The sequence below is a fragment of the Gallinula chloropus genome (assembly GCF_964237585.1).
Source record: "Gallinula chloropus genome assembly, chromosome: 18".
NCBI lineage: Eukaryota > Metazoa > Chordata > Aves > Gruiformes > Rallidae > Gallinula > Gallinula chloropus.
This window is the reverse complement of record NC_140103.1, coordinates 3407163-3435122: the sequence shown is the minus strand read 5'-3', so window position 1 is coordinate 3435122 and position 27960 is coordinate 3407163. Positions and strand designations below refer to the sequence as shown.

The window sequence follows — 27960 nt, the reverse complement described above, 5'->3', positions numbered from 1 at the left end:
TGCAACTTGCATCTCTGTCAGCCCTGCTGACAGAGCAGAACCATCTGCTACATCCAACACAAACCCCTCAACCCAGCTGCTGTCTATAAAGGTTTTAATATCAGTATAAATAGGGCACAGTTACAAAAACCTGCAAGACTGGAGCAATGGAATCTGGACTTAAAAATTTGGGAGCGAGGCTTTGCTCTTCAGAAACACACACAACACACAGACTGCAGGGCGAAGGGAAGGCGTGAGCACACATACACCATCTTGCCTTGAACCATTCAGTACAAAAATAGCAGTAGAAAGATGGTCTCTGAATTGCTGGCTGATCCCTCGGACGTGCCTGAACTGCGGGGAGAGGTGGCTCGCACCGCGTGTGAAGAGCAGAGCCGATGCCCAGAGGGAAGGTTGGTCTCCTCCCTCTCTCCATCCAGCCACAGCCTCCCCAGCTGAGGTACAAGCTATAAAAATAAAGGTTCTGAGTGTTCAGCGCTTGTCCCCAGCCAGGGTGCTGGAGGAGATGGAGCAGGAGGGCTGCACACTGACCCCCCAAGAGCCTGTTCACTCTGCTACTGGGCTGCAAGAGCTCACTGGGACCTCGCTGCTGATGGCAGAGCTGGGCTCCAGCACCGCCCGCACCAGCCCTCCCTCCAGTTCCCAGGCACGAGCTCTGCCAAAGGTGATGCCTTCCGTGGGGATGGGAATCGCTCTGCTGCGAGTCCTGGAGAGGGAGGCAGGGGCAGGGCAGAGTCTATCTCTGCACGTGCCGGACAAAGGCCTGCACGAGCTGAAACAAAGGCTCCTGCCCCTCGGGACCCAGCTTGGAGGCAGATTTTCCTTGGGGAGAGGGAAGAACCCCGCTGGCAGGAGAAGAGGGACCACCGCGGCGGAAGTAACGAGACAGGCTGGAGAGCAGAGTACTCTGAAAGGAGAAGCATGGAACACGTTAGCTGCTTGCCAACTCATCCCTCTCCCTCCCCAAACAAGGCTCCGGTGGTGTGTGCAGCCCACTGTGCCCCCAGGCTGTTGACTGGGAAATGGGCTTTACTGGGCAGGCAGAGACAGACTCCCTTCTCCCCCCAGACAGGCCCTGCAGGGAGAAGGGGAGGTACAAGCTGCTCACCAGCTCAGAGCTGAGCTCCTGCTTCATCCGTTGCTTATCACGGGGATGCACAGCTGGGTCTCTCAAGTACCGAACAGCCTGGGAGATGAGCAGGTAGAAGCAGTTTTCCATTGTAAACATGAGCAGGGACCTGCACAAAGAAACACAGAGCAGCTGCAGCAGGAAAGGTCAGCACACTCTAGCTCCAAGTTGAAAACCTCTTAGAAAGGCTTCACACACAGTGTACCTACACGTGAACACTCTTACTGTGCATAGTCTGCTCCAGCAGTGATACCCAGAAGTGATGGTCTGTGGGGTGGAAACCCCTCTTGGCCATCAGGGAAGTCTGATTTAAATACATGGGTAAGTAAGGATCAAACAACGCTGCATCTTGGGATGGGATGGCTTCATACCCCATCATAAAATAACCCCTGGTTGCTTTGGAGAGCTCCTCATGGGTAATCTGAACTCCCTGGATTCAGAGTGAGCAGCACCAACGCATCTAAACCTCAGTTCTGATCTGCAGAGCATCAGCCTCTGCTCCCTGGCTGTGACTAAATTGATAAGCTAGAAACTTACTTGAGGGTTTTGGTCCCCTCTTGCATATTCAGCCCTGCAGCCTGAGGGAAAGGTTCTTTCTTCTTATCCAGCTTAAAGGGAAAAAGGGACAGGCATTAGAGACAAAGAGGGAATACTCCTACTCTTCAAAGTATCAACTGAAGGAGTGTTCTGGGATCACTGAAGCTGCTCTGCTCTCCCAAACTAACAGCAGTACCTCTCCCAGCATGTTGAGCGCCACGTTGACTGTGGCAAGGAGGGTCCCAAAGGAAGGTGCGACATCTGAATCGAAGGCTGGTGTGGTGAAACTCAAAACGAAGAGCACGTTGTACTCAGCAAGGTCCAGTGACTGTGGAGAGACAGCACAGAAAGAGTGAGTGACCCTAGGGCCATTGTCACAGTGAGGGGAACACCTAGTCCTCCTAGCAAGCTTTTTGTATGGAGAACTAGAGGCACTGAGATCATTTCCCAAATCTCAGGATACAGAGGGAGCAGCAGAGCGTTCTCTACAGCACTGTGCAGTCAGGCTGTGCCACTCTCCTCACATGAACAAGCCTTTCCCAGCTCCCAAGCTGTACTAGCTTGCCACTTGGTGGTTAGCTAAAGCAATGGCTGTTTCCAGGGTGTTTTCAGATGTCTGGGTGTAAGCAGAGGCACAGGACAAGGCAGTTAATTATCCATGCAGGGCACTGCCAGAAGGAAGGACTAAACCTTCCTTTTCTGAACTTGGAGGATACCAAGCAGCTGCCTTTTCTGAGCAGCAGCACACTGAGGATGCAAACCAGCTGGGTTATTAGTCCCCTCCAGTACACTGCTGAGCCTTCCTTTCACACTGATCCATACCCAGCTCCAAAGGGGAGCCCCCTGAGTGCCACCTCCCTGCTCCATGCAGCAGGAGAGATGTATAGCGGGGTCACTGCCCCAAGCAGGACACCATCCCTCACCACACACCCCGAAATGCTGGAAACAACCCTCTTCAGAGAGCAGCATCCCTCCTCCTCTTTCTCTACCTGGTCCAGGAGGATCTGGCAGACATCAGGGGTGAAGTGGCGCAGGGCAGCCAGGGACTTGCTGAGGATCTTCAGGAGGCTGTACTGCACCGTCAGCAGCGCCTTCTGCTCCGCCGCCTCCGACTCGGGGCTGGGGTGCTTGGAGGAGGCTTGGGGGTTGCGCTGCACCCGTGGGGTCACGCTGGATGGAAGGGAATCCCCGTTTTTTGTCTGTGGAGAAAGGAGCATCTTGAATCCAGGAAGGTTTATTTTGCACTGAGGTGAATACTTGGAGGGGAATAAGAGATGCACAAAAGAAGTGAGGAAATAAAGCACCCAAAGCCTGTCACCAGCCTACGCTTGGTGTGCACCAGGGGCAGCACTGCATTGCAGGGAGGCAGCTGCAGAGGCCATGTAGATTTCATTTTCCAGATAAAGAATCTCTAATCGACTCCCAAAGCCTCAGCCACAGCGAAATAATGCAGCAGCAGCAATGCAGCGTCCCCACCTCGTGAATCCAGGGGTTCCCCCAGAACAACAGCGCTCTCGCTCTGTCTCTCTTGAGCAAATTAAATCAGATCAAGGACACCAAGTCAATGGTGGCTTAATTAATGGCACTCCAGAGTACTACAGCGATGCAGCCTTCTCACTGCAGTGTAAGCAGCTATACAATGACACCAGCACCATTCAGACACAGGCTGCTCTCTCTCTAGGACTAGCTTTACACAGCTCAGAGTTAGAGTCCAGACTACACTCTGCTTATTTTGAGAAATGCAAATCATAACCACTGGTGGGTGTCAATGATCACCACCTGGATTACTGATAATCAATTCACTGTCAAATTGGATATTGCCAACATTTTTGCCTTTTAACAAGGAGCATGAGCCTGCAGCAGCCCTAACTCACAGCCTGGTTTAGGGTCCCCCCCCTCACCTGCAGGTAGTGCTGGAGCATTTTGCGGCTGTGCAGGAGGGAGGTACAGGCCTGGCACAGGTAACACAGGTTCACCTGAAACACAGGGAGAGAGAAAACTCTTAAATGCTGAAAAATAATGAAAATGAAAAGATCTATTCAGCACCACTGGTGGAAGCTGGAATATCCACTGAACAGAACATGGTGATTATCAACACAGCCCCTTGATTCCCCAGTATTTTCTGAGTCACTCTCTTCTTTCAGTGCCAGGTAAGGCACTGTATTCCCCAAGTTACTCTTCCAAGCTCTCATCTCTCTGTCCCCAACAGTTATCTTTTCTCTCCCAAGTCAAACAAAGAACTGACAGAACAGACACTGAAATGACCTCAGCAGTAGTCCCTATGAAAAGAGCAGTTAATAGGAAGGTGATGCAATGCCATTTTCTCTGAACACATCCAAATCCCCGAGCGCTGAGGCACTGTATCATCCACAGCAACATCCTGACTCCTACCTGCATGTCCCTCATAAGCTGTGGCAGGTGGAAATGCCACTCCTTTGTGAAGTTGGAGAGCTGAAGAATGAAGCCAACAGTGTGATCGGCCTCTTCCAGACAGGCCAAGCTCTGTACGGTCCGTACTGCATTCAGGCACTGGAAAGGAGAGAGCAGTCCATCAGGCAATGACAGTTAAATCACAGAATAATCCATTTCCCCCTCCAGCAGGAAAAACTGAGGATGCAGAGTTCTGCCTTCATGGACACAAAATGCATTCATGAGAGCAGCTGCACAGCAGATGGGTCAGACTGAGTAACTATATTCTTAGTCAGAGGTCAATGCATTTAACAAACTGTGCTGCCATGCAAGCTGTGTCTGGCAGACAAACTAGCTGTTTGCCTAGGGAGCAGGGATATAAGCAGGTAATTCAGCACCTGGGCATGAACAAGGCTCTCTGGCACAATGTCTGCACTGACACAAGCCAGGCAGCTCAGGTATTTCAGCACCACAGGATGTGAGAGCTCGCTGACCCAAATGGTGACTGAACCCTCACTGTTTGAGCCAGGCTGAGCTGAAGCCACCTCCAAGAACAGCTCCTGTACTTTTCTTTCCAGAGCACAGAGCCACACAGGGAGCTCCCAGCAAGCTCTCACTTCTGCTGCTGTGTTCAGCAGGCACATTAAACACCTGTAGCAAAGTTATAACCCCAAGAGCGAACAGGATGTGTCACCAGCTCTAAGAAGTATCGTAACAATCATCCTACCCAAGCAAGAATATAGGTTGTATATTCCCTCCTCCCTCTCCCACTACTGAATTATTTCTGCTGTAAATCTTTCTGAAGCAGGAGCCTCTTTTCAATGCTTCAACGCTGACATGTTTTCACTGCTGTTGCACCACACAAGCCATCACAGAAGGGAGTATGTGACCTACCTGAAGAATCCTCTCCTGGTGGACACCCACAAAGTCCAGTGCTTCTGTCAGGAAGTTGTATCTGAGTGTCTTGAGGAGGCGTTCCATCAGCGACATGGAGAGGCGATAGACCCCCGGCCAAGACGGGGCATCCAGGGACTTTCGGGATGAAGAGGTCTGAACAAACGGGATACAGGTCAGGGACTGACAGTGCTGCCCAGCGTGGCACACACCTCAACCCCTCCACACCACTTTGGAAGCCTCCAGTCTGCTGCTGTCCTCCCAGACTGGTTGGGCTCTGCTCCTGGCACCCACCTGGATGGCTCCGTTAGCACTGAGCTGGTACACGCTCAAGAGGGGCAGGCAGACACTCTGTGCGACACCAGCTCCAGCCACTGCTGCTGCTCCCTAGGAGACACAGAGCAAACTGCTGTTAGAAGGTGCATGTGTGCCTGCTCCCTGAGCCTGAAGAGGTATTGTTTTGCATTAGCTATGTCTGTCCTTTGCACTGTTGCCACTCTTCTAGACAGCATTCCTCTACACACACTTCTGCATGGTTAAAAATTCAGTAATGAGAAAAGCAACACTGTTCTTCCAGTAACATCCAACAGCTCTACTATCAACTCCCTCCATATCACCTGGTTTGCTTCAACCTCATTGAAGAGGGCTGGCTTCAGAACGATCTTGCTCATCTAAAGCCCCACACAAGTTGAATTTGTAGTAAATAAAATGCTGTTGAGACAAATGAGACAGCAGGTTCCAACTCTTAATGCTGTTTGAACTGGGGGGTGTGTGTGATTTGCACTGCAGAGGAATCCATTCAGTGAAAGCACCCACTCTGAATTCCAGGTCTGCTCTGGCTGGCTCAGCTCCTCCATCCAAGACATCCCAGTACTGAGAAGAACAAGGCAAATGAAGCAGACACACAGACAGGACCTGCTGCTTGCCAGCCTCCAAAAGAACCCAACAACCCTTTATCTACAGACCATCATTCAGCAGACAGAATAATGAGACAGATGGTTCCTGTTAAAAATGTATAGCTGTATGCTGTCCTTGCTCTGCATCTCTCACCTGTTGAGTCCTTGCTAAGGTCAGCAGTAAATGCAAGGAGGCCTCTGTGAAATGAAGGTTTTGTTTAACTCTCAGGCTGATCTCCAATGCAGCAAAGATAGTAGGAAGCACGGGGACTTTCCTAGTGATCTGTAGCCAGCAGTCTCCATCTTCATCAACTTCACAGAGCTCTTTAGCCAGGTGCAGTCCCAGAACACAGACCTGCAGTGACAGGGAAAGGAGAATGAGTTGCAGGCTTAAATGGAGACCAAGAACATCTTGAAAGCCGTTACTAATACAACCTCAAGTTTAATCATTCTCAGGATAACAAATTAAGGCACTTGGTATCCCTCACATTACACCCTGCACACTTCCTGGCTGGATTAGTAATTGTGACATGTATTCCATGATTCTCTGATTTCAGGAGAGATCTGAAAGACCAGCAGCAACAGCCAATTTCCCAGACTGAAATGTGCCAAAAAGACACGGGGTAATTCTGTAGGAGAAACTCCAAAGCTTTATTTGGAGTTTTGGCATCAGGCTGCAAAGGAAAGTTGTTCCAAACACACATGGCACTTCTGCCTAGAGAGAAGAAAAAGGGCTGTGAGGCAGCTGAAGGTGTCCTTTACCCCATCGCGCTGGTCTTTGTGTCTGACCCGAGAGGCATCGTCTGTTTCCATGCTGTCCTTGTCATCTGCAGCATCTCCTAAGGTCAGGCTGTGTCGAGTCTGGTCAAAGAGAGCAATGACTTCATCCTGGAGGGTGCCACACACACTCAACACCAGCTGGGAGTACTGTGGGATCTCGTTCACTGTGACACACAGAGTAGACAGCAGTTAACACACAGCTCTGTGTCCAGCATCCTGTACCACTAACACCGTATGCATCTTTATCTTGGAAGCACTACAGTGTCAGGGTGCTCTTGTCACCTGTACATACAGCACCTCACCTTTCATCTCCTTCATTTGCAGCACAGTGATAAGAGCTGAGAAGACTTTGGCTTTGGTTTTCTCCATCATCTGCTGATCTGCCTGGAGGATTCCCTCCAGAATCTGCGTCAAGGAGTTGATGATTTTATCCACAGAACCCAACTCGCTGACAACAGAAAAGGGAGAGCTCTTCAGATGAGACAGGATCCATCAAGAAATGCACTGGCTTGACTGAGCTGTCTATACCCTACTTTATATGACCCACACAAATAAAAGCAGTTCTCCCAAGTACAGTTGAAGTCACCATCAGGCTCTCACTGATGATATTCCACAGCATAATGACAATGCAGGACTGACTAGTATCAAAAAAGCTCTTCTGATGCACGTTTCACCAGCAAGCAGGAAGCCAAACCACACATGTATTGCTACCAAAGGCTTCTGCAACAGCCACAGCCCTCTGCCATCCCAAAAGAAAGTTCTGTAAGGTTTTCACTTCCTCCCCAAATCCCAATAGAGCAAAACACTTAAACACCATCTCCAATCTCCCAAGTTTAGCCGTTTCTATTTTATTTAGAAATAATTTAGAATTATCCAAAGCACCCACCTCTTCCACTGTTTGAGCAGGATCAGAAGAAGGGTACACAGCATAGACCCCAGCTGCAGACAGGATACTGACACAGGAACTAGAAGCTAAGAAAAAATACTGCAAGAGTTACAGCTGCAATAATCACTTGAGAAATCCTCAGCCCAAGCAGTTACTGAATAACCAGGTCTGCTCCCAGCAGCTAGCAGTGCTGAGGGAGGCAGAGTCAGGATGCTCTGCATGGTCACCCAGAGATGACAAGAATAACACATGAAAAATAAAGATTAAGATGTTCATCAATTCAGGGAGAGAGACTTTGTTTCAGCCCCATTTCACAGGGTCAAATGCCATCTATGATGGCAAGCAACTGCAGAAATAGAGCTCCTCAGAGCACAAAGAGGATGAGCAACTGGGAAATGGAAGAACTGTGAGGGGATCTTATTAATGTTTATAAATATCAAGTGTGGGACACAGGGGAAAATGGCCAGCCAATTTTCTATGGCCTGTGGGGACAGGACAAGGGGCAGTAGCTTCAAGTTGGAGCACAGGAATTTCTGCACCAATATGTGGAAGAACTTCTTCCCAGTGAGGGTGAGGGAGCCCTGGGACAGGCTGCCCAGGGGGTGTGGAGTCTCCTTCTCTGGAGAGATTCCAGACCTGTCTGGACACCGCCCTGTGTGCCCTGTCCTAGGGACCCTGCTTTGGCAGGGGGTTGGATCCCATGGGCTCTGGAGGTCCCTTCCAACCCCTGTGACTCTGTGAAGCACCACCTACCAAAGCCTTGGTCCCGTTGAGCACATCCAGAAACAACTGCTGATGAACTGCAGGATCAGTCAGGTGCATTATATCCGCCTGAGAGCCACAAAGACAGAGATCAGTCAATCAAAGATGCACCTTCCTATCAGCCTAACATCAGTCTGCTGTTTGAATGTGTTAGTTTAAGAATTCACCACATTTTAGAGCATTTTTCAATTTTTTAGAGCATTTTTAGAGTGATGCAGTTTGACAGAAATCCCAAGTTGATATTATGTTACTCAAGACATTAACTTCAGATGATCACAAAAGGTGAGGTGGCTCTTACGTGACTAGTAGAGATAATCAGCAGCATCCTCCAGGCTGAGATGAGCATCTGATACTCTGTGAGGGAGGCACAGCTGCTGCCCTCTGTCTCTGCCACGTGATAAGCCAACAGCTTCACATATTCTGACCAGTAGGAAAAGCGCTTCTTGGTGGAGAAGTTCTTCAGGGTGTCTTTGAGGGACTGATCCAGTGAACCTCTGACCAAATCAAGACAAGAAGTGATCTGCTTTTATTCTTTGGCCAGAAAATAGACTTAGAAGTACTAGTTTCAGGTAGGAAAGCCAAGGGTTCAGCTTGCAAGTGTAGGTTATTCCTCATATTAGACCTGTGCAGGGTCTTTTGAGATCAAATGTGAAGGTAAAAATATGAGTCCTGTAGAAAATCTATCATTCTTTAATTTTTTTTAAACAGAGATTTTAGTTAATTGTGTTTTTTTCATGTACTGAAGGGCAGTTAATGTTCAAGAGAACAAAATGAGTGGAAAAACCTACCAAAATGTTACTCAGCAATCACTACAGTAGGTGTATTTGGCTTAGCATACAATTAGCTTTAATAAATACTGTATATTCTCATTCCAGGATGCAAATAAAGTACTAACATTCACACCCACAGGCTAGAGAAACACCCTAATATCTCTTCCTGCAACTGGTGACTGCAAGAATGGCAAGCACCCATCTGTAACTCGTTTACAAATCACTGCTCTTCCTGAATTTTCACAGGATTGCAGGTGCTTTGTCCTGCAAAGCCTGCACAGTCCAAGATTTAACACACACAGTTTAGGCAACTGCAAAGGAGTGGCTACCAAAGACTCACTTGACAACGTAGTAGATCTCCAAGCAGATGATTTTCATGATTAAGGCACAGGTATCCAAGACACTGAGCTATAAAGACAAGAAGGGAAAAATAGAAAAGCAAAACCTGAGCACCTAGTTCTCTGCAGGGGAGTGGAACCCAATTTACCCCCAGATTTACCCCCACCCTGCCACTCCCAGTGACAGATGCTCCAGTTCTGCAGGACACTTCTCACCCAGCAACAGTTATGTCAGGGACTGGTGATAAGGAAAGAATGCTGTGTTCAGTGAGAGCTCAGGACTTCATAATGAAAGGGAAAACTCCCCCAGGAAAGAACAGTGACAAGAACTGAACTGATTTCCCCTGTGATACTGATCAGCCTGAGTTATGCCTAAAAATTTAAATTAAAAAAAAAATAATTAAAACCAATTTAATTTCTTTTGCCAAGCAGCACAGGAGGCACAGTACAGATACTCTCCAGACAGCATCCCTTCCAGAGTGTTACCACAGATGCTAGAAAACATCTGGGTTCATTTCTTATGCAAATAAAACCCAAAGAATTTCAAAAGACAGTTCATGGCTGTTCAGTCTCTGCAAAGCCAAGAGCATTCACTTCATCTCCTGCTTGCATTTTTTGAGCACATTTCCTTTCAGAAAAGTGCAAGTAGAAGGAAGAGTCACATACATCATATAAAACCTTTCCTGAAGTGACAGAAGTGCCTTCATTTCCTTTGGATATAACTTACCTCTGATGATTCTGAAGGTGGAGGAAGGGTCCCAAAGAGGGGATTGGTTAAATTCTCCCAAAACTTTGGCCTGAAAGATAGGTACAGAAGTAAAATCAGCTACCTTCCCCACACCAAAGGCCTAGCAGCATTCTGATTGTTCTGCAAACTTAGAAAGCATGCTTTGTTAAAAACAGATTTATGTAGTTTTGTATGGAAGAAACAGAACAAAATACAATTTGCCTCTGAACATGCACAAGAAGCAAAGTCCAGAGCCCATACGCTGCAGACCCTGAGCAGGCCACACAAAGACTAACACACAAAGATCTCTGAAAAGTCTGATAAGCCAAAGAAAAAGTGGTTTGGAAAAAAAAAATAGTAAGGAAAATGTGTTGTAGTAAAAACCAACAACTCACTTTGTCCTGAGCACCAGCATGGCACTATCTCGACGGTCCTGCCACAGAGCATGCAGGAAGGCAATGGCAGCACGGTGCAAGAGGGGAGGGCACCAGTACCTCTCCTGCTGCTTGGAGTCTATCAGCTCTAAGACTACTTGAAGGCAACTCCACTCCCCTAGGCTGAATTCCTAAAAGGAAACAAGAAAATCTACATCACCACAGAACCAGTAAGGAGGTACCTTTTTAGAGCAGGATGTGCTTGATTCCACTTGATCAATACACACATAAATCTTGAGTACACGATGCTGTCATTTATTGTCTGTAAGACTACAAGGAATGTAACACAGGAGAGGAGAAAAATATTTTTAGGTGAATAAAGAGTGAGCTAAGACTTAATAAGACCAACAACTTTCAAAAGGTCCCAATCCAAGGTGATCTTAACCTGCAAAGCACCAGAATGAGTATTCTGGAAAGCTGATATCGGCCTCTGTAGCTCAATCTTCAGGTTTCTCACTGCCTGCCACTGTCAGAGCCAATAGAGTAAGCCAAGGGATCTTTGGTCTGACCCAGTAGATGTTCTCATGTTAACTCAGTATCTGCCTTGAAACTGGGGAAAGCTTCTCTTTGGTTACAGGGAGAAGTGAAGCTGGATAGGAGCAGACCTGTCAGCTGCAAGCACAAGCTGCATCTATCTTTACATTAAGCCCATCAGATTTTACAGACTGCGCCATGGATGCTACAATAAAAGACATGGGTGAGTCTTTGGGCAAATATCTGCTATTCTACCTTTGATCCATCACTGCCATCCTTCACTTCCAAGTTCAGGAAGAGCTCAATGAGCCCAGGTTGTGTCTCCACTGCGACTGTGAGGAACTCCAGTATCATGACCTTGATCCGCATGTCCTCAATCTTGCTCTGCAGGCGGGTGAGGAAGGCATCGCGGATGGCAGCAGCATCACTGCCAAGGCAGGCATAAACAGACATGGGTGCAACCTGCAGGAGGAAAGAAGCATCAGAAACCTGAACAAACAACTCTTCAGAATGCTTCTTGATTTGCATTTCAAATTGAAACTCCAAAATATCTGATATTGAACCTCCACATGTATGTGCTCAAGAGTAAGTTGTCATTAAGTAGGAAGAAGCCTGCAAAGTGATCCAAATTTTCCTCTTTTGGCAGTTCTGCTCTATCTCTCCTCACCTACTTCTCAAGGGTTATGACAAAACTGCAAGATAAAACCAGGTTTGGAATAATGTTTCTTGAAATAAACCCAGAGCTTGATTTGTATGCTTTAATACCACAGCACACACAGAAGTACTGCAGCCAAAAAGCCTACGTCTCAAAGGCAAAGTTGAAGGATTCTGATAAAAACTTCAATGGGAACCTCTTCTCTGTGAGATGTTAAAAGTTCCAGTTAAGAAAACACAGAAATTGTATTTCAAAATTCCAGTTAAGAAAACACATAAATTGTATTTCAAAATTCCAGTTAAGAAAACACAGGAATTGTATTTAAAATTCCAGTTAAGAAAACACAGGAATTGTACTTAAGACTGGGACTTGAGAAAGTTACTCAAGAAGTGGAAAGAGGTCACCTGGAGGTGCAAATACTTTGCAGAAAATACCCCACTCAGTGTGAAGCCTCTCAGGGAGATGCTGAGTGACTTCTCCAACAGCAGAGGGTGATGTTAAACTGCTAAGGGCCTTCATAGGATTTATGTGCTCTGAGTCCTAGCTTCCAGCCCACACTGCCTTCAACTGACTCGCATTAAACTCCTGGATACAAACAAGCCTGAAGAAGTTATCCTGAAAGAATTTCAGTGATGAAATCAGTCCCAAAGGGAGAAGCAAAGCAAAGGCATGCTTGTGTGAGCCTCATCTTACCGTAGCCAGTCGTTTGAGCAGCTGGATGGCCAGGCGGGGCAGCGCAGGGTCGTGCTTGTGGTAGATGTATTTGGCCAAGACTGCAATAAGGTTGTTTCCATGAGCACCTGGAGAAAACATCATTAAAATCAAAGAGAAGGAACTGCAACAGGATCTGTTAATTAAATAATGACTTCCATAGCATAGGTTAGTGTCCCAGAAGAACAAAGCATGGGTCCAGAGAGGTACTAATGGCAGCTGATGGATATATTCTGCAATTACACCCCATCGAATTACAAAGCAGCAAACAACAAGCCATGTTTGCTTAATGCTCAGAAACTTCCAGGGAGGGGGCTGAGTCACCTTCCCTGGATGTGTTTAAAAAAAGAGTAGATGAGGTACTTAGGGATATGGTTTAGCATAGGATGGGAATGGTTGGACTAGATGATCAACATCATTGAATGGTATGGGTTGGGTGGGACCCCAAGGATCACAGAATTCCACCCCCCCTGCCACAGGTAGGGCCACCAACCTCCAGAAGGTTGATCTTAAAGGTGAATTCTGTGATTCCAGAGGAGAAGAATGCCTTAGAGATGGGAGAACAGACTTTCTCCCATCACTAGAAACCACTTTTTGGAACCCTGAAATCTTAATTAGTTTGTAATGAGACAAACAATGAGTAGTGGCACATAACACCAAAAAAAGCAGAGGTTCCCAGGCTGCCCCAAGGAGAAATACCTACCATGCTGAGTAAGTGCCTGTTCTAACGGGGACACCACGCTCGAGGGGGGCTTCAGCCGGATGACATTATTGGTGACCGAGAACGCCAGCTTCACTGTTTGGATCAGCAGTTGACCTTGGCCTTGTGACTCATCACTGTGTTTCCAAAAAGAAATCAAGTCAGTAACTGTGTTGACAAGTGACATTTATTATTTGCAGAACATTTAAAGAGGAAATTCTATGCTCTGTCGATTTGGGGTTACAAGACATTCTTACTCAGACTGTTGTCACCACATAACAGCTGCTGAAATCAAACCCCTCACAAATCCACAAAAATACTGTCTAGCCAGCCCTGAGTTTACAGCATCAAGCAAAACAGAAAGAGAGCCTGCCAGCCTATTGTTACTTTTGGTTTTTCTCTTGGGGACAGAGAAAACCAAAAGGTGTAAGACAGAAGAAGAAACAGTTACAGAATGAATCTCATGGAAATTAGCGAACCAAAACTGGATGAGGAGAAACAACTGGCTCCAAGTCTGGTGTTTTTCTAAGATTTTCCATATCAGACACATTCTACTGAGACATTAAAGCTGAAAAGGCTTCTCAAGCAAGTTTCACTTTCTCCTCAACAAGTCTGGGAAGTTTTGAAAGAAAAAACCCAGCAGGCTATTAGAAACGACCTGCCAGAAAGTTTGGCTATGTGTCAAGTTAATTTGGCCAGGAAAAAAGAAGAGAGGAAAGGGAAGAAATTCAACCACAGCTCAAAGAAAAGAGTCAAGCCTTCAGAAAGCCACATATGGACAGTGAAGTGCTCAATACTCAAGGTATCTTCAACCCTTCCAGAATACTTCAAGCCGCCTTCAGAACCACCCTGAACAGACTGAAGGTATCCAGCACTTCCAAAATTCCAGCTCAAGCTTCACTACAATTTCCTCATGAGCACAGTTTGACTTGAATGCTGGTGTTACCTGAAGACACACAACTCCTAACTCTGGCTCATATTCACTTCTAATTCAGACACACAAGATTATAAATTGAGTTCAAGTGAATTCTTTACAAAAAAAACCCATTAACTGCTGACAAATGTTAAATGAGTGAACACACTGACACCTGCTGACATGCTCCAGGTGTCATTGAGAAGCAGAAAACTAGAACAACTGTCTGAAATGGAGACTGTACAGCAAAGACTACACACAGATCTGGAACAAGCAAGCTTGTTCCTCCAGAACAGGCGAGGCAGGCTGTCCTGGCTAGCCACTATTCCAGTCCCCCCTTTGAATGCAATCCATTGAAGCTCCCTTTGCTTTTCCCCACACTACTGGAAGGGGAACACACCACTCACCTACTGGACTGGGAGGCCATTACCATGTCGATGGTGTCCACTCCGATGCCCATGATGTTGATGACAGCTTGTCCTGCTTCCGTGTTGGCCAGGCTGAAGATGCACAAGGACTGAAGGCTGGGGGCACTGCTGAGAGATACAAGCACCACATCAGCACTGACAGCACCTGCAGGATTTCCCCACCTAGCACTTAGAAAACTACCACAAAATAACCTCTTAATTCCTACACCCCCAGCACTGAGCCCCACGTTATTCTCCCTTCTACTTTCTTCAGGGAAGGGGATAGCACTCTGTCCCAAGGAATCTCTTCACTGTTTTGCTCTATCTTCACCAAGTGTTCTAAAAAACAACATCCCTGATCTTCTTCTGCCCTTCCTGTACTCAGTAACACCGAAAAGAGCTGAAACCTGCACTATACAGCCATGCCAGCTCAGTCCCAGTCATTTACATTCAAACACTGAAGCAAGAAGAGGGCCACCAGAGCCCTCCTGCACTACAAGCCAGGCTAGCACAGATCTGGAATCCATCAGCTGTCTCACCTGCTGCGAGGATCCATTTCAGGGCATAAATTCAGTATAGCATGGATCAGCTGCAGAATAAGGCATCCTAAAGGAGATGAAACAGACAGTTCAGGAAGATCTGTTGCCTAGTTCCTAATATTGCAAATAAATCACAGCACCTAGTGATGCTGGTAGACACACAAAGGAAACCCCAAACAGCTACTAGAAAATGTATGATAAGGAGTAAAACTTCACACATTGTCTCTCTTCCCTCCTTTTTCTTCCACCCTCAGCATCCTTACCAATTTTCTCTCTCACTCCATGAGAGTTGTAACGCCATTTGTGGTAATTTGGTAACATCTCCTTCAGGACAAACACAATACAAGGCACAAGTCCTTGGCTTTGGGTGCTACCAAGCTGTCCCTAGGAGAAGCAGAAGTGTTATTGTCCTTCTTCTGGTTAAAAGGATGTTAAATCTTTTGCAGAAAGATATGCCATATGCCTTTGAAGTGTGAGAGCACTATCACAGATTTACAAGCAGCTTCTATTCTTTTGTACATCTGATGAACTAAAACAGTTTTTTGAAAGAACCAAACTATGGAGAAAGACAAACAGCAGCACAAAAGACTGTCAACCAATGATCACTCAGAGACCTATCTCAAAGGGCATCTCAGACAGGGCTGTATTTCACTTTCCTGCCCTAAGAGCCCACAGCTAACTCCACATGCAGAGTATTCCAGAAGCACTCACCCTGACAAGAGTTGTGATCAGGTTCAGGAAGGAGATGGTAACACTGTACTCGCCTTGAGGCTGTTCTATGCTCATCAGCAGGTTTCCATAACCCCCAGCATTCATTCCCTCTGCACTGTGAAATGAGCAAGAGGGGTTATTACAGGAACAGCAGGACTCTGATGTGACAGAGAAGTCAGAAGCATAGATTTCACACTGGTAGAAAGTTCTTAAGAAAGGTTATGAATAAGGCAGGGCGAAAAAGCAAACAAAAAAGGGCAGGGGGATCAAGAATACCTAATCATGTGATTCATACTGGACACTGGATTGGCAACAAATGGTAAGAACCCTGTATGGTGAAGGTCAGTCCAAACCTGCAAGAGAAGTACAGATACTCCTCTCATTCTCATATACATGCCCACTACTTCCCAAACCCAGCAAACCCAGAGGGTCACTTCCTCACCTTGGCTGGCATCCGAGCAGCCAGTACTGTCAAACAATTGACACAGGAAGCAATAACATCCACAGGGGGAGAGATTACAGTTGTTAGCCTAGGAAAAAGAAATATCATGCATAAAAAGCACTGCCACCTGTGGCATAGCCTATATACTGTTGCTCTGTTAAAAAAAGAAGTACAGAAGTATATAACCTAACCAGGCAAATACAGACACCACTGTCTGTACTTTCTGTCTAGACTTGCCACCTCCCCCTCACACCTGAGTCAAATCAATTTACTGCAAGAGGGGAGGCTGGCAAGACAGGAGACTGTCACAGTGAACGATAATTACCCAGCAGCACATCAATTCCCAGGCACTTAACACTTGAGAGGAGAGTTAATAAGTACAGCTTAACCCCTGGAAGTTACTGCTCTAATGATATGTTCAACTCCCCTTTCATGTAAATGCTACCAATAAGAAATCCTTTTAAATGGGTAACATTACACAACAGTCAGGAAAGAGGTGGAAGAGGGGCCATTCTGCTGCATCAAAGTGTTACCCAGTGTGTAGCCACAACAGACATGAGAACTGAATACCAGTCTTGGGGAGTTCAAGCAGTGAGACAGCTTCTTCCAAAGCAAGACTGGTAATTAGCCATTCTTCCAGCTCATTTATCTTCTCAGGTACTTCCACTGTCAGGGGCTTCATGCCAGTCAGTGATTTACCTCTGCAGGAGCATGTAGATTCGTGATGTGATTGGCAGGAGGCAATCTGCTATCGATACATCAGTGCTGATGACTTTATGAACCAGATCAATGATTGGCTTGACCCTCTGGCAATGCTGAATCACATCTGGGGAAGAAAAATAAAACTTGAATGCAAAACCGTACTTAAGCAGTAATCAAACCTGGAACAATGCACAATAATCTTATCACACATCCTCATGATCATTCCCCACAGCAAAAAATGCATTTATTTTTATATATCTCAACTTCTCCCTCATCAAAAATTTATGTCATCTCACTACATGCTCTTGGCCTTTTGCAGTGAATTTTACAGCATTATAAACACTTTAAAAATCAGGTTCCTTTCAAAATTCTTCAGAGCTGTTCAATCCTATTACCCTCAAATTGATACCAATCAACCATTACTTATTCTCTTTTCTATTCCCAGTCTCTCTCACCTGCTGTGGACACAACATGGAGCAGCATCTCAATCTCACAGGTAAACAGTGTCCAGCTGCTGTAGGAATATTCCCACCGGACCAAATACGCCCGATCATCCAGCATCACTTGGCCCACTGTCCCCTGTGGGATCCGCAGATTTGTCTGACCCACTCCTGAAGATTGAGGAAGCACGTGAAACAGAGTCACAAGCTGACCCATGAGTTAGAAGCCAGATAAAGAACTAAATTCCCCCAAAGCATTTTGATAAGAAGAGGTCAGGTGCAGTTTCCTTACCAAGAGGGTAGAGGAGTTTTGGAGCCTGCCTTCGCCAAAGCGTGCCGTCTTCATGGGAGATGACATCAGGAGGTTTACGTTTGTAGAGTTCAATATAGAAGCACATTTTATCCAGGAAACTGTACACCTGTGTACAGAGAGAGCTTAAATAATACAGCCAAAGAGCCAGACCTTTTAAAAAATTAATCAGCCAGGTCATTTCCAGGAACAGACAAGTCTTCTTGACATGGACAATAACCTTCTAATATATCATCCCTAGCAAAACATTATTAGACAGCTGACTTGTCCAGACAAGTGTCCAACTAATGAATGAGGAACTTCTCATTATATAACCTGAAAAATTAGGCAGCAGCTTCATTTTCAGCTGCTAGAGTTGAAAAGTTTTCCAAAAGCCAGAGAACAGTCCTGCAACAGCACAGGAGCTCTTCCTAAAAAGAAGCCCTGTCCACTGCTCTTAGGCAAAAGCTTAGTGTCTGTTATCTAAGACTGCAATTGAAAGAAGCACGTGCAATGAGAAGAAAGAATCACCACATGGCATGTTATCCCTGTCATCTCCCAAACACCCAGAGAGATCCTGTACCTTTTTTGCAGTAGATTTATCAGACACAAGGGCTTGGAGCAGCTGAAGGAGAGGACTAAGAAGATGGGGGAACATCCCACATACACTATCCAGGATAATACCCAGACCTGCAGTAGGTTCCTGGTGGTGGAAACAGAAAACAAATGTTCTATTAGTAAAATGAAATGCTAAAATGGTCTCAGCATCACACAAGGACACAGTTCTTTTTGAAATTGTACATTTAACATGATCATGCACAAAAGTACCACTCCAGTCCTTGCACAGACTAAAGCATGAGGCAGTGTGCAAGTACAAGGCAGGAAATACTATAATGCATTACATATCATCCTAATTCTGTGACAACAACAAAAAAAAAAGCATAATGCTTTTGCCAGCAGTTAGTTCAATCCTTGCAACCCCAGCCCTGGTTTAAACTATCACCTATATTAAAACTTGTTCCAGTATCCTTCAAGAGTAAAGCCAAGGCTGTACCTAAAAGGCAGGAAAGGGCAAAAGTAAATCAGAGATAGATACAAGTGAACACTAGCTCCTCATGCCCTCCTAGAAACTAACTAATTACAGTCAGTCTGTTCCTTTCCCCAAACATGATCTTTTATTGGGTTTTAGTTAGAAGTAGGGTAGGTTAAAGAAGTTGCCAACACACTCACCGTCTTCCAGAAGAGCTGAGGAATGCTGGAAGCTGCCAGAACTTCACATGCAGCATCAATTATATCCTTCAAAAGAAGAGAAACACATACAGGTTAATTTACACAGAGGGACTTCATCCCAACTGAGTTCTGCCACATCTCTGGACTTTAAGCTTCCCTTTTTACCAGCTAAGATGTAAGTGCTTCCTCTACTCAAGACAGCAAGAAACTCCCAACACACAGGCAGCCCAAAGCCACGCTCCTTATCATGAATGCACCAGCCAGGACAACCCTGTCCATTGTATCTGCAAAGGGCTATCTGATGTCTTCTCAAACTTGGAAATGGAGTATATATTATTTATTAGGTCCAAACCCATAGCACTAAGTCCAAGGTACTCTCTGTCATTACTAATCACAGAATCCTAGGGGTTGGAAGGGACCTCAAGAGCTCATCAGCTCATCTGCAGAGGTGTTTACTATGTCTGCACTGTGTAAATGCAGTAGGAAAACCAGCAAATCACTCTTTTAGATCTATGTCAAATACAGTTTGCAGTCTCCAACACAAGACTACAATTTAACACAAGTCATTAGCATCAGTTATGATAAGTTATTTTATATTAGGTAACAGCTGCAATGAGCCTTGTGTGCTTACCTGCTGGTTGCCCAATGTATGTAATTCCAGTGATGTCAGGACAAAGGAAAGAAGTCCATAAATACACATACAAGCTGTGCTGGCAGTACACTGGAAAGAAAGAACACATGAGGCTGTTATAGGGGAAAAACTGTGTGTTACAGAACACACTGTGACCTCTCAGTCTGCTTTATAAACTGAGTAAATCCATCCTCACTGCAGTCAGCCCAGGGGCAGCACATCAGGAAGCAGTCATTAGTTAAGCTCCACATTAACAGGACATATCTGTTAATGAAATGAGAAATCTTGCCACTACTGTTATCATTAGACGTGCCTTCCAAACATCAGAAGAAGGATTTGCTCTCACTGGTTTCTGCCTACATAGTTTACTCTTCCTCATACAGTGTTGTCTAGTGAAACCATATACAGGGAACAGCGCGAAATTAAATCATCTAATACTCAAGATCCACAACAGCAAGTAGATTTATGAAGGGAAAACAACAAATGTGATTAAATGCAGTCTATTCTGCTCAAAGGAGATGTAGTTCCTCCTCAACTTACAACAGCTTTTTAAAAATCGTTCTTTGAGGATAAAAATCTGTTTAATTTCAACTTGATCTCCACTGAAAGAAGGTAAGATGATAGAACATGCTTTAGTGAATACTCTGGTGTAGTTTGAAGGAACGGTGGTTCAAAATCATCCGCTTCCCATCATACATTTCCATCAGCAGTGGTTACAAAACCTCCAAGAGCTGACATACATGATTATAGAAAACTCACATTCTTCCCCCCACTGCTCAGGGAGCGCAGCAGCTTTGTCAGGTACTGGAAAACATTCAGCTGGATAGCAGTGCTGCCCATTCTCCTGATAACACTCGTTGACTCCTCTGGGTTTACAGTGTGACGGAGCAAAGCCCAGGCCAAAAGCACCAGGGCATGATGTGAGACATCTCCTAACTGCAGCAGCTGATTGTCCATCTCCTGTGCAGACAAGACAAAAGCAAAATCACTGCTACCTTCTGAAAGGAGCTCATGCTCAGCATACAGCTGTTCCATCTCCTGGCTAACAGTCACCTTCCCCTTACAGACAAGTATTTCAAACATGCAGCTCACCAAATTACATACTTGCAGCCTCAGTCTGTTTTTCTGCAAGGTTTAATGACTTAAAGATGGCCTAACCACAGTAGTTCTGTACTGTTAGGCCTGATGAGGGGTTACTCTGCGGGTGTTTTACCTGGTGGATGCGGTCGTTGTTGGCTAATTTGTGCTCCTCTGTCCTGTCATCCAAAGCACGTTCATGGAGGGAGTCAATTTCCATGCCTTCCACCAGAATGAGAGCACTAAAGTAGCTACAAGCAGCAAAAGAATAAAAACAAACAGGTCAGGAACTTTAAGTATTCAAGGTTGGGTTTTTTTAAAATTATAAGTGGACAAAAATAACCTTTAGTTTGCTTTTGTTCAGCCCTTCTTTAAACCAGTAAGAATTTACACAAAAATTAACAGCAGGTCATCCATACTTTATCTAGAAACACTAGTATATGGCAGATTACAATCTTCAGGACCATCATTTCTGGTTGAACAGACAAAAAATGGCCACTGAAATTTGAATATAGCTTTTCCAGCTTTGGAACTCCTTGCCACCTGGATGGATTTTCATTCCCCCTAGCCACAAGTTCTGCCTGATGGAGCAAAATGAAGGCATTACTGCCATTTACAAGCAGCTCCACAGTAGCTTGAGCTGAGGCAACACAGTTAAGAAGAGAGGTCAGAGAGAGAACACTTGCCTGCATGCAGACAGTAGCCAGACTACCAGCACAGGACTGTGAAGACACAATTTCACTTCACCACTAGACCATCTAAGGTGTGGCACTGTGTCTTCATTGACATTCTTACCAGAGGCAAGATTATATCCTAGATTAAGGTGAGTATCTGCCTACCTCTCTACTTTGCAATCACACCTTCATTTTGCCACAAACCTCCAACATGACCAGAAAACTTATTTTGCCTTCATCACAATAAGCTCAGCTTGAAGTAAGAAGCAGCAAGAATTATAAATGCTTTTTTTTTTCCCCTGAGGAAGACAATTGCTGTGAGGTCCACAAATAAACAGGATACTCACCCAATGCGATCCACCAGGTGATCCATGCTCTCATCCACCAAATGCCTGTTGGTTTGTCTAGTTCCAAACCCCTGTTCTTTGAACATCTTTGCAAACGCCAGCAGGTCATCAGGTGCCATCTCAAAGTAGGCATAGTAGAGGAAGATGACTTCCAGGAGCATGGACTGTTCGCGGAGGCATTGCACAAACCACCGGGAGACCTGGCGTTCTGTCTGCACAAGGAAAGGTTCTGCTGTGGGATGCTGAAGCTCACAGGTCATTCTAAGCAGTTAGAGACTAAGTGTGGAGGCACTCCCACAGCTTGTGTAACCAGCTGTTTGTATCAGTGGCTGTAAATACAGACACTGTATTCAATGATGCAGAGAGATTACAGACAGCTACGGAGAAACAAGATCTGTTAGCCTAGGGGTGTCAGTGGATTTACTGCAGGGAACACCAGGTTCCATGCAGTTCTGCTCCTGAGTAGTGTGCTCTGTTACAGAGAAAACAAATTCTTGAACCAGGAGAAACACCCTTTTTAACTGCATCTGCACACAGACTCTTTCCAATACAGTAGGCATAAGGAAAGACTGGTAAGTTTGATAAATAATAGCAAGAGACAAGATACCATGAGGTTTCCATGTGTTTCCCAAGTAGGAGCTTCTGCTTTGTACAGGGCTTCAAACTGTTTCCTGTAATTAGGAACTAGTTCCTTGTCCAACTTCTCAACACACTGGAAGTATTGTGCCTTAAATAAAAGAGTAAATGAATGAACCTCTCACTTGCACACTCCCATACTTTTTACAATCACAAGTGGTCAAGTATGACACAAATGACATATTTAGCCTACTTCAGTGACATCACATCCAGGAAAAGGTGCCTGTACTCACTGTGTAAGGATGCCTCTCATCCTGAAAATAAGTGAGGAGGTGGAGTACACAGCGTAGAATGCAGATCCTCTCTTCATAGTAATAGTCAGCAAGCTGTGAACACACAGGGCCACTGATATCAACTTGTTAATGTCCAACTCCCATACGCTGCCAAGGCCTTCATCCCAAGAATATATAGTGCTCAAACATGACTATAGGAGCTTCAACTAAGCAGTTTTGAGGTTATCTGAAGGAAAGTATACTTAATTAACTTTATAGAACTCAGTAAAACACCTCCATAGGGACATGACTATAATTACACTGCTAAGTGAGAAAATTTGGAAAAGAAAGGCAAAACCAGAGAGAGAGATAACCTCTTATTCCTTATCCCTATTACCCTGTCAGATGTGTCTCCATTTCAGAGCTGTCACTTCAGACAGTAACATAGAAACCTCTAAGCTTTTGGAAAACACATGAGTGTCCATCTGCCAAGCTAAACTGTCTCCTATTAAGCCTAGAGTTTCCTTTCTGTAGCAGCTATTAACACTGTTCAAAATCTGTTCCTTATGTGAAGGAACACTTGGATTATTCCAAGATTTTCTGGATTTATATTGGTTCTCCGGCAAAAGATCTTTTCAATGGAAAATACAAGTGGAAGTGACCAACCTTCAGCATCAGAGCCTGACTCTGCCTTTCATCCTGAAGAACTGTCTGTAAGCAAAACAGAACATAAACAATCAGCTACAGCAGAGAGAGAGACAAAACACAGACTCTCAAAAAGACTGATACAAACAGAAGACAATTTTCTTTCCCATTTCTTTTGGAAAGACAGATTCCAAAAGTATAAAGCTAAAACACTCATTTGCAACTGCATATTTGTTCTTCATCTCCTCTCCTTCACAGATTTGTGGTTTTCCTGTATTCCTGCAGGGACTCAAGCACGTTGGCCTCCTAGAAAGTTAGGCCATGACACCTGCTACAAATGTCACTTTAATTTCCTTAAAGTGACCTGTGAGCATTGTAGGTTCAGAGAAAAGCAGCTACAAAACCATTTCCAAATCAGAACTCAGACTCACATGTGACCATACACATCAACAAATTACTGGTACTAAGGAAAGATGTGGAGTAAATAAAACATAAATGGGAGCTATGGACCTTCAGGGAGTCCCTGGTTCCTCTGTAGTCCTCTTGAAGATAACACTGTAACAACTGCACACTCTGCTCTTCATCCAGACCCTGAAAAAAAGAGAGGCTCTGAAATTAATAAATGCCACCTAAATTCATTAAAGATGAAGATTCTTTCAATTATTTGGGTAGCTCTTCTTCTCCAAACAATTAAATTCCAGAATTTAAAATGTCTTTACATTTAAAAAAAAAAATATTCATTAAATAAAAATTTCTTCCAAACAATTAAATTCCAGAATATTAACTCTGCCTCTACTCAACATCAAGAGGCTTAAACAAAAGTCTCCCAACAACAGTGCCTTCCAATTGCAGGGATAAAAAGTAGTTAGAGCAGCACCTTCACTCACCAAAAACTTGCTGACCCTCAGACCCAACTCTTTTAGTGGAGCAGCTACATCTTTATCAGCTTTTATTTTTTCTGCAGACGTTGCACTAAAGAAAAAAGAAGAAATTTCAGCCATGAAAAATGCAGCAACCCCCAAGAATGAACTTCAGAGGCTTAATTTCAAAGTTCTCAGGTCTATCAGTTTAAAGTGAACACTTGCTTTAGGACTTATATGTCCTTCAGTATTTCAAACAATATTCTGTAATCTTCCTGCCTGACAAAACTGAACACTGTTCACCATTATTACTGAAATAGATGCAGAGTACTGTAAAATATGCAGACTATATCCATTCTATCTCCTCCATTAAGGGAATCTGGGTATCTTTCTGGGATGACTGAGTGTCAAGAGGATTCATTTCTCCACAGGCTGCACACTTGCTCGTGATCACTGCAGCTCAGCAGAGGGGAGGGTTAACAGCTACCCATCATATCAGCAATAGCAGCAAAATCTCCTCTTACTTCTTTATAGTCTGCTTTTTACACCCAAAAATGTTATGCAGATAAAGTACTGTCTCTTACTCTTCCTCTTCTGGCATTTCAAGCCATGCAAGACAGTAAAATCTATTTTAACTAATCAGAGAGAAATATTTAACATGTTTCTCTACTTATTAGGAGTGGTTTAGAGATTAATCTCTAAATCAGACAATTACTGTACCTTGGTGGTTTATAGTATGAAAGTCCCTCTAACAATCTCTGCCAGTGCTTGTTCAATTCTGCTGCAATCTGTGCCTAAAAAAAAAAAAACCCAAAAAACATATACTGCTGAGTGGATTCCTCAACACATGCTGCAGAGTATCAGATTTGTTAAATTTAGGTGAAGCAAAGAAATTCCACCACCACAAAGAGTCGGGAGCACCACAAGAGAAGCATCTGTGATTCAGAGTGATTCCAGATGCACAGTGTATGAGAGAGCTGCCTTGCCTAATCACAGGAAGGGAGAGGAAACAGGAGGCAATGGGCTAGGTTCAGAAACATCTGGATTTCCAACCTCTGGGCAAATTCTTGAAAGCACGGGCTCCATCCCAGAAAAGAAGGAAGCAGGCTGTACCACTCATGAATACCCCAGGCCAGCCAGTCTAGAAAGTAGCACTTGTGTCCTCTCCAGAAAGGAAACCACCTTTCCACATACACCCTTCCAGGCAGTTCCTGAAGCAGCTACAAACAAGGAGTGGAAGAATGAACAAGTAGTGGAGACAGAGGAACAAAAATTGCACTGAGAAAGAGGGGAAAAGCAGCAAAACTTATTCTCACTAATTCTGAAATGATGAATGACACATTCAGGCATGGAATCCATTCAGAGATGGGCAAACCTGCCCAGGAAAACATGGACTTACTGGTTCTCTTAAAGCTGATCTGCCCAGCAGAATCGTCCACAATTCTCTGCTGCTCCTGCAGAGGAAGAGAAAAGGGGGAGAGTATTTTAATGATGAACACTACTTCAAGCCTCCATTTAGCTTACACCTTTTCAAACCTACCATTAACTCAGACCAGACCACACTGCAAGGTAAGAAAACTGACTTAAGGAACATTATTTTTAGCTGACCAGTTTCAGATGTCCCTAAAGAACCCAGGAAAGACCCAGAAGGTGACAACTCATACAGCAAGGTTTGCAAACTCCTATCCAGGAAGCATCACACTTATATCAGTTTATTAGTCTGGTTTGATTTTGCTACTTCTGAGTTTGAGTTTAGTAAAGAAAAACCTAATGGAAGTACAGAGCAATACTTTATTCACTTATATTCAATGCTCTCCTCCCAACAAATTCTTCCATAACAATTTCATCCTTCACTCTTAAGTGGAATATCATACTGCATTAAGTGAAGAACTGCAGCACCTTTACATAAGGCAGAACAACGCGCCACAGGTCTTTATTACATTTATCCTTAGCTTCTTTTTCCTTCCCCAGAGCTCTGCAGCAAAGCCAGTCTGCACCATAAAGTATTACAGATCAAATCCTGAGCATGGCATGTGCACCCAGAAAAACAGGTGTCCCTACACCAGCTCTGAAAAAGCATTACCTGCCAAAAAGAACATTTCAGGAACTCAGACAAATGCTGATTTGATAGCAACCCCACACAAACCTGGGGTTAAACACTGCAGCTCCCCACACAAAGACTCTCTGCAAAAGCAAGAACACTCACCAACTTATTTTTAAAACAGCATCATCAAAAAAAACCCCTCACTATGGCAGTGAAAGTCATGTGTAACTTCCAACACAAGGTGCTATTTAAATGGTAAGACCTATTGCTTCCAGTATGTCCATCAATATAATTTCTACCTACTGATTCCTTGATAGCCAGGCATACCTCCCTGTGTACAAGCTAACAAACCCCACCTCTGAGCAAGCTCCCCGGCCCACACAGAGCACTGAAAGGCCACAGAATTTTACCAAAAATAGTCATAATCAATCACTTTGTAGAACTCAGCTCCAGCCTTGCAGAGCACCAACCCTTCCACTTTGCATTCCCTCCCAACCTCTTCTGTGAATAAAGCAGACGGTGGTTTGCCATCAGGTCGTTCATTAGACTCCAAGACAGCTAGAGAATCAGAGTCACAGGACACCAAGAGTTAGATGGGACCTTGAAAGACCCAACCCCCTGCCAGAGCAGAGTCACCCAGACTCAATCCCACAGGAACACATCCAGGAGGGTTTGAATGTCTCCAGAGAAGGAGACTCCACAGCCTCTCTGGGCAGCCTGTCCCAGGGCTCTGTCACCCTCACAGGGGAAAGTTCCTCCTTATATTCACGTGGAACCTCCCCTGCTCCAGCTTGCCCCTTGTCCTGCCGCTGCCACCCCTGAGCAGAGCCGGGCTCCATCCTCCTGACTCCCACCCCTTTCCATGGCTATAAACATCACTAAGGTCACCCCTCAGCCTCCTTCTCCCCAGGCTACAGCGGCGCAGCTCCCTGGGCCTCTCCTCACAAGGAAGGGGCTCCCCTCCACCCTGCCAGCTGCCCGGAGGTGACGGGGTGTAGCAGGGGGGTGTTCTCACCCCCGCCGGGGGCTACCGGCAGCGACACAAACTCGCCGCCTGACCGCGCTCCGGCCCAGAAACGCCACGACAAACGCCAGGAAACGCGCTGGGGACTAACGGAGGCATCGACGTGAGGCGGCCGCCGAGCGCGGGGCGCGCCGGGCATCCTCCTGGGCGCGTCTCCCACATCTCCGCCCGGCCCTTGGTGCCCGCGAAGCGCCGGGGCCCGGATCCCGCCCCCCCGCCCCCCCCCGCCCCGGGCGGCGGGGGAAGGCCCGGCAGACGGCTCCGGGACGCCGGCGCAACCCGAGCCGCGGCCCCCGCAGCGGCTTTTAGCCACGCGGGTTGGACGTTGTACGTCTCCCCTCCCCGGCGGGAGAGCCGCGGGGCCGCCGCGGCCACCCGCTGCCCGCCCAACGCCTCAGGGAGAGGCGGGGCCTGGCTGCGCGCCGGGGCGGGGCCAGCCCGGCGCGGGCCCCGCTGCCGTTAACCCTCCGGTTCCCGCTCCCCCCTCCCGCCCCCTCGGTGCCGCCGCGCTCCTCCCACCCCCCTCCCCGGGTCTCTCTCCGCCTCCCCCCTCGCCTAACAGTGTGTGACCATAGGCACGGGGGCCGCCCTCGCCCGCCACCGCCTCCCCACTCCCACGGAGCAGCCGCCGCCGCGTCCCGCACCTCGCGCACGGCCCGCCCGCCGCCATCTTCGTTTCCCCTCTCACGTGACCCGCGGCGCGGAGTCATTCCCTTCCCTCCCCCCCCTCCTCCTCCTTCCCGGCGCCGGCGTCACGTGGTGGAACCGCAGTCCCGCCTCCGGCCCGTTCGGTGGGTCATGTGACCAGGCGGCGGCGCCAAGATGGCGGCGTCCTGAGAGGTGGGTGCGCGCTCGGCTCGACCTGGGGCGTTCCTGGGCAGAGCATCCGAGCGGCTCCGAGACCCTCCTCCTCCTGCGGCTTCCCGGTAGCGAAGGTCGAGCTGCGTGCGGGGCAGCGCGGCGGAGGGCGGCGCGGGAGGACAGGGCGGCGCGGGAGGACAGGGCGGCGGCGAGCCCGCGGCGCTGCGGGGATGC

The 27960-nt window shown here is 46.2% G+C and overlaps 1 protein-coding gene across 2 annotated transcripts; it reads right to left on the bottom strand.

Moving 5' to 3' along the window:
• Positions 1-86: 86 nt before the first annotated feature.
• NUP188 (nucleoporin 188) lies at positions 87-27614 on the bottom strand (the record flags this gene model as incomplete). Of its 2 annotated transcripts, none has more annotated exons than XM_084272594.1 (44): positions 87-907; positions 1109-1238; positions 1667-1737; positions 1863-1994; positions 2656-2865; positions 3568-3642; positions 4058-4195; positions 4970-5125; positions 5264-5356; positions 6020-6220; positions 6628-6809; positions 6948-7093; positions 7532-7617; positions 8285-8362; positions 8592-8787; positions 9404-9471; positions 10129-10198; positions 10524-10693; positions 11292-11498; positions 12385-12491; positions 13106-13239; positions 14423-14551; positions 14962-15028; positions 15225-15345; positions 15673-15787; positions 15949-16025; positions 16115-16202; positions 16814-16940; positions 17272-17427; positions 17549-17675; positions 18129-18248; positions 18776-18841; positions 19407-19496; positions 20166-20366; positions 20620-20734; positions 21505-21716; positions 22112-22231; positions 22374-22466; positions 23019-23063; positions 23508-23588; positions 23885-23969; positions 24578-24651; positions 25257-25311; positions 27570-27614. In XM_084272594.1, 44 exons carry the CDS (start codon positions 27593-27595, stop codon positions 737-739), a joined length of 5211 nt encoding a protein of 1736 aa, XP_084128720.1. In that variant the 3' UTR covers positions 87-736. The 2 variants fall into 2 exon arrangements, with proteins under 2 accessions (XP_084128720.1, XP_084128719.1); XM_084272593.1 differs by having other exon boundaries at positions 17272-17424; positions 27570-27595.
• Positions 27615-27960: the final 346 nt, after the last annotated feature.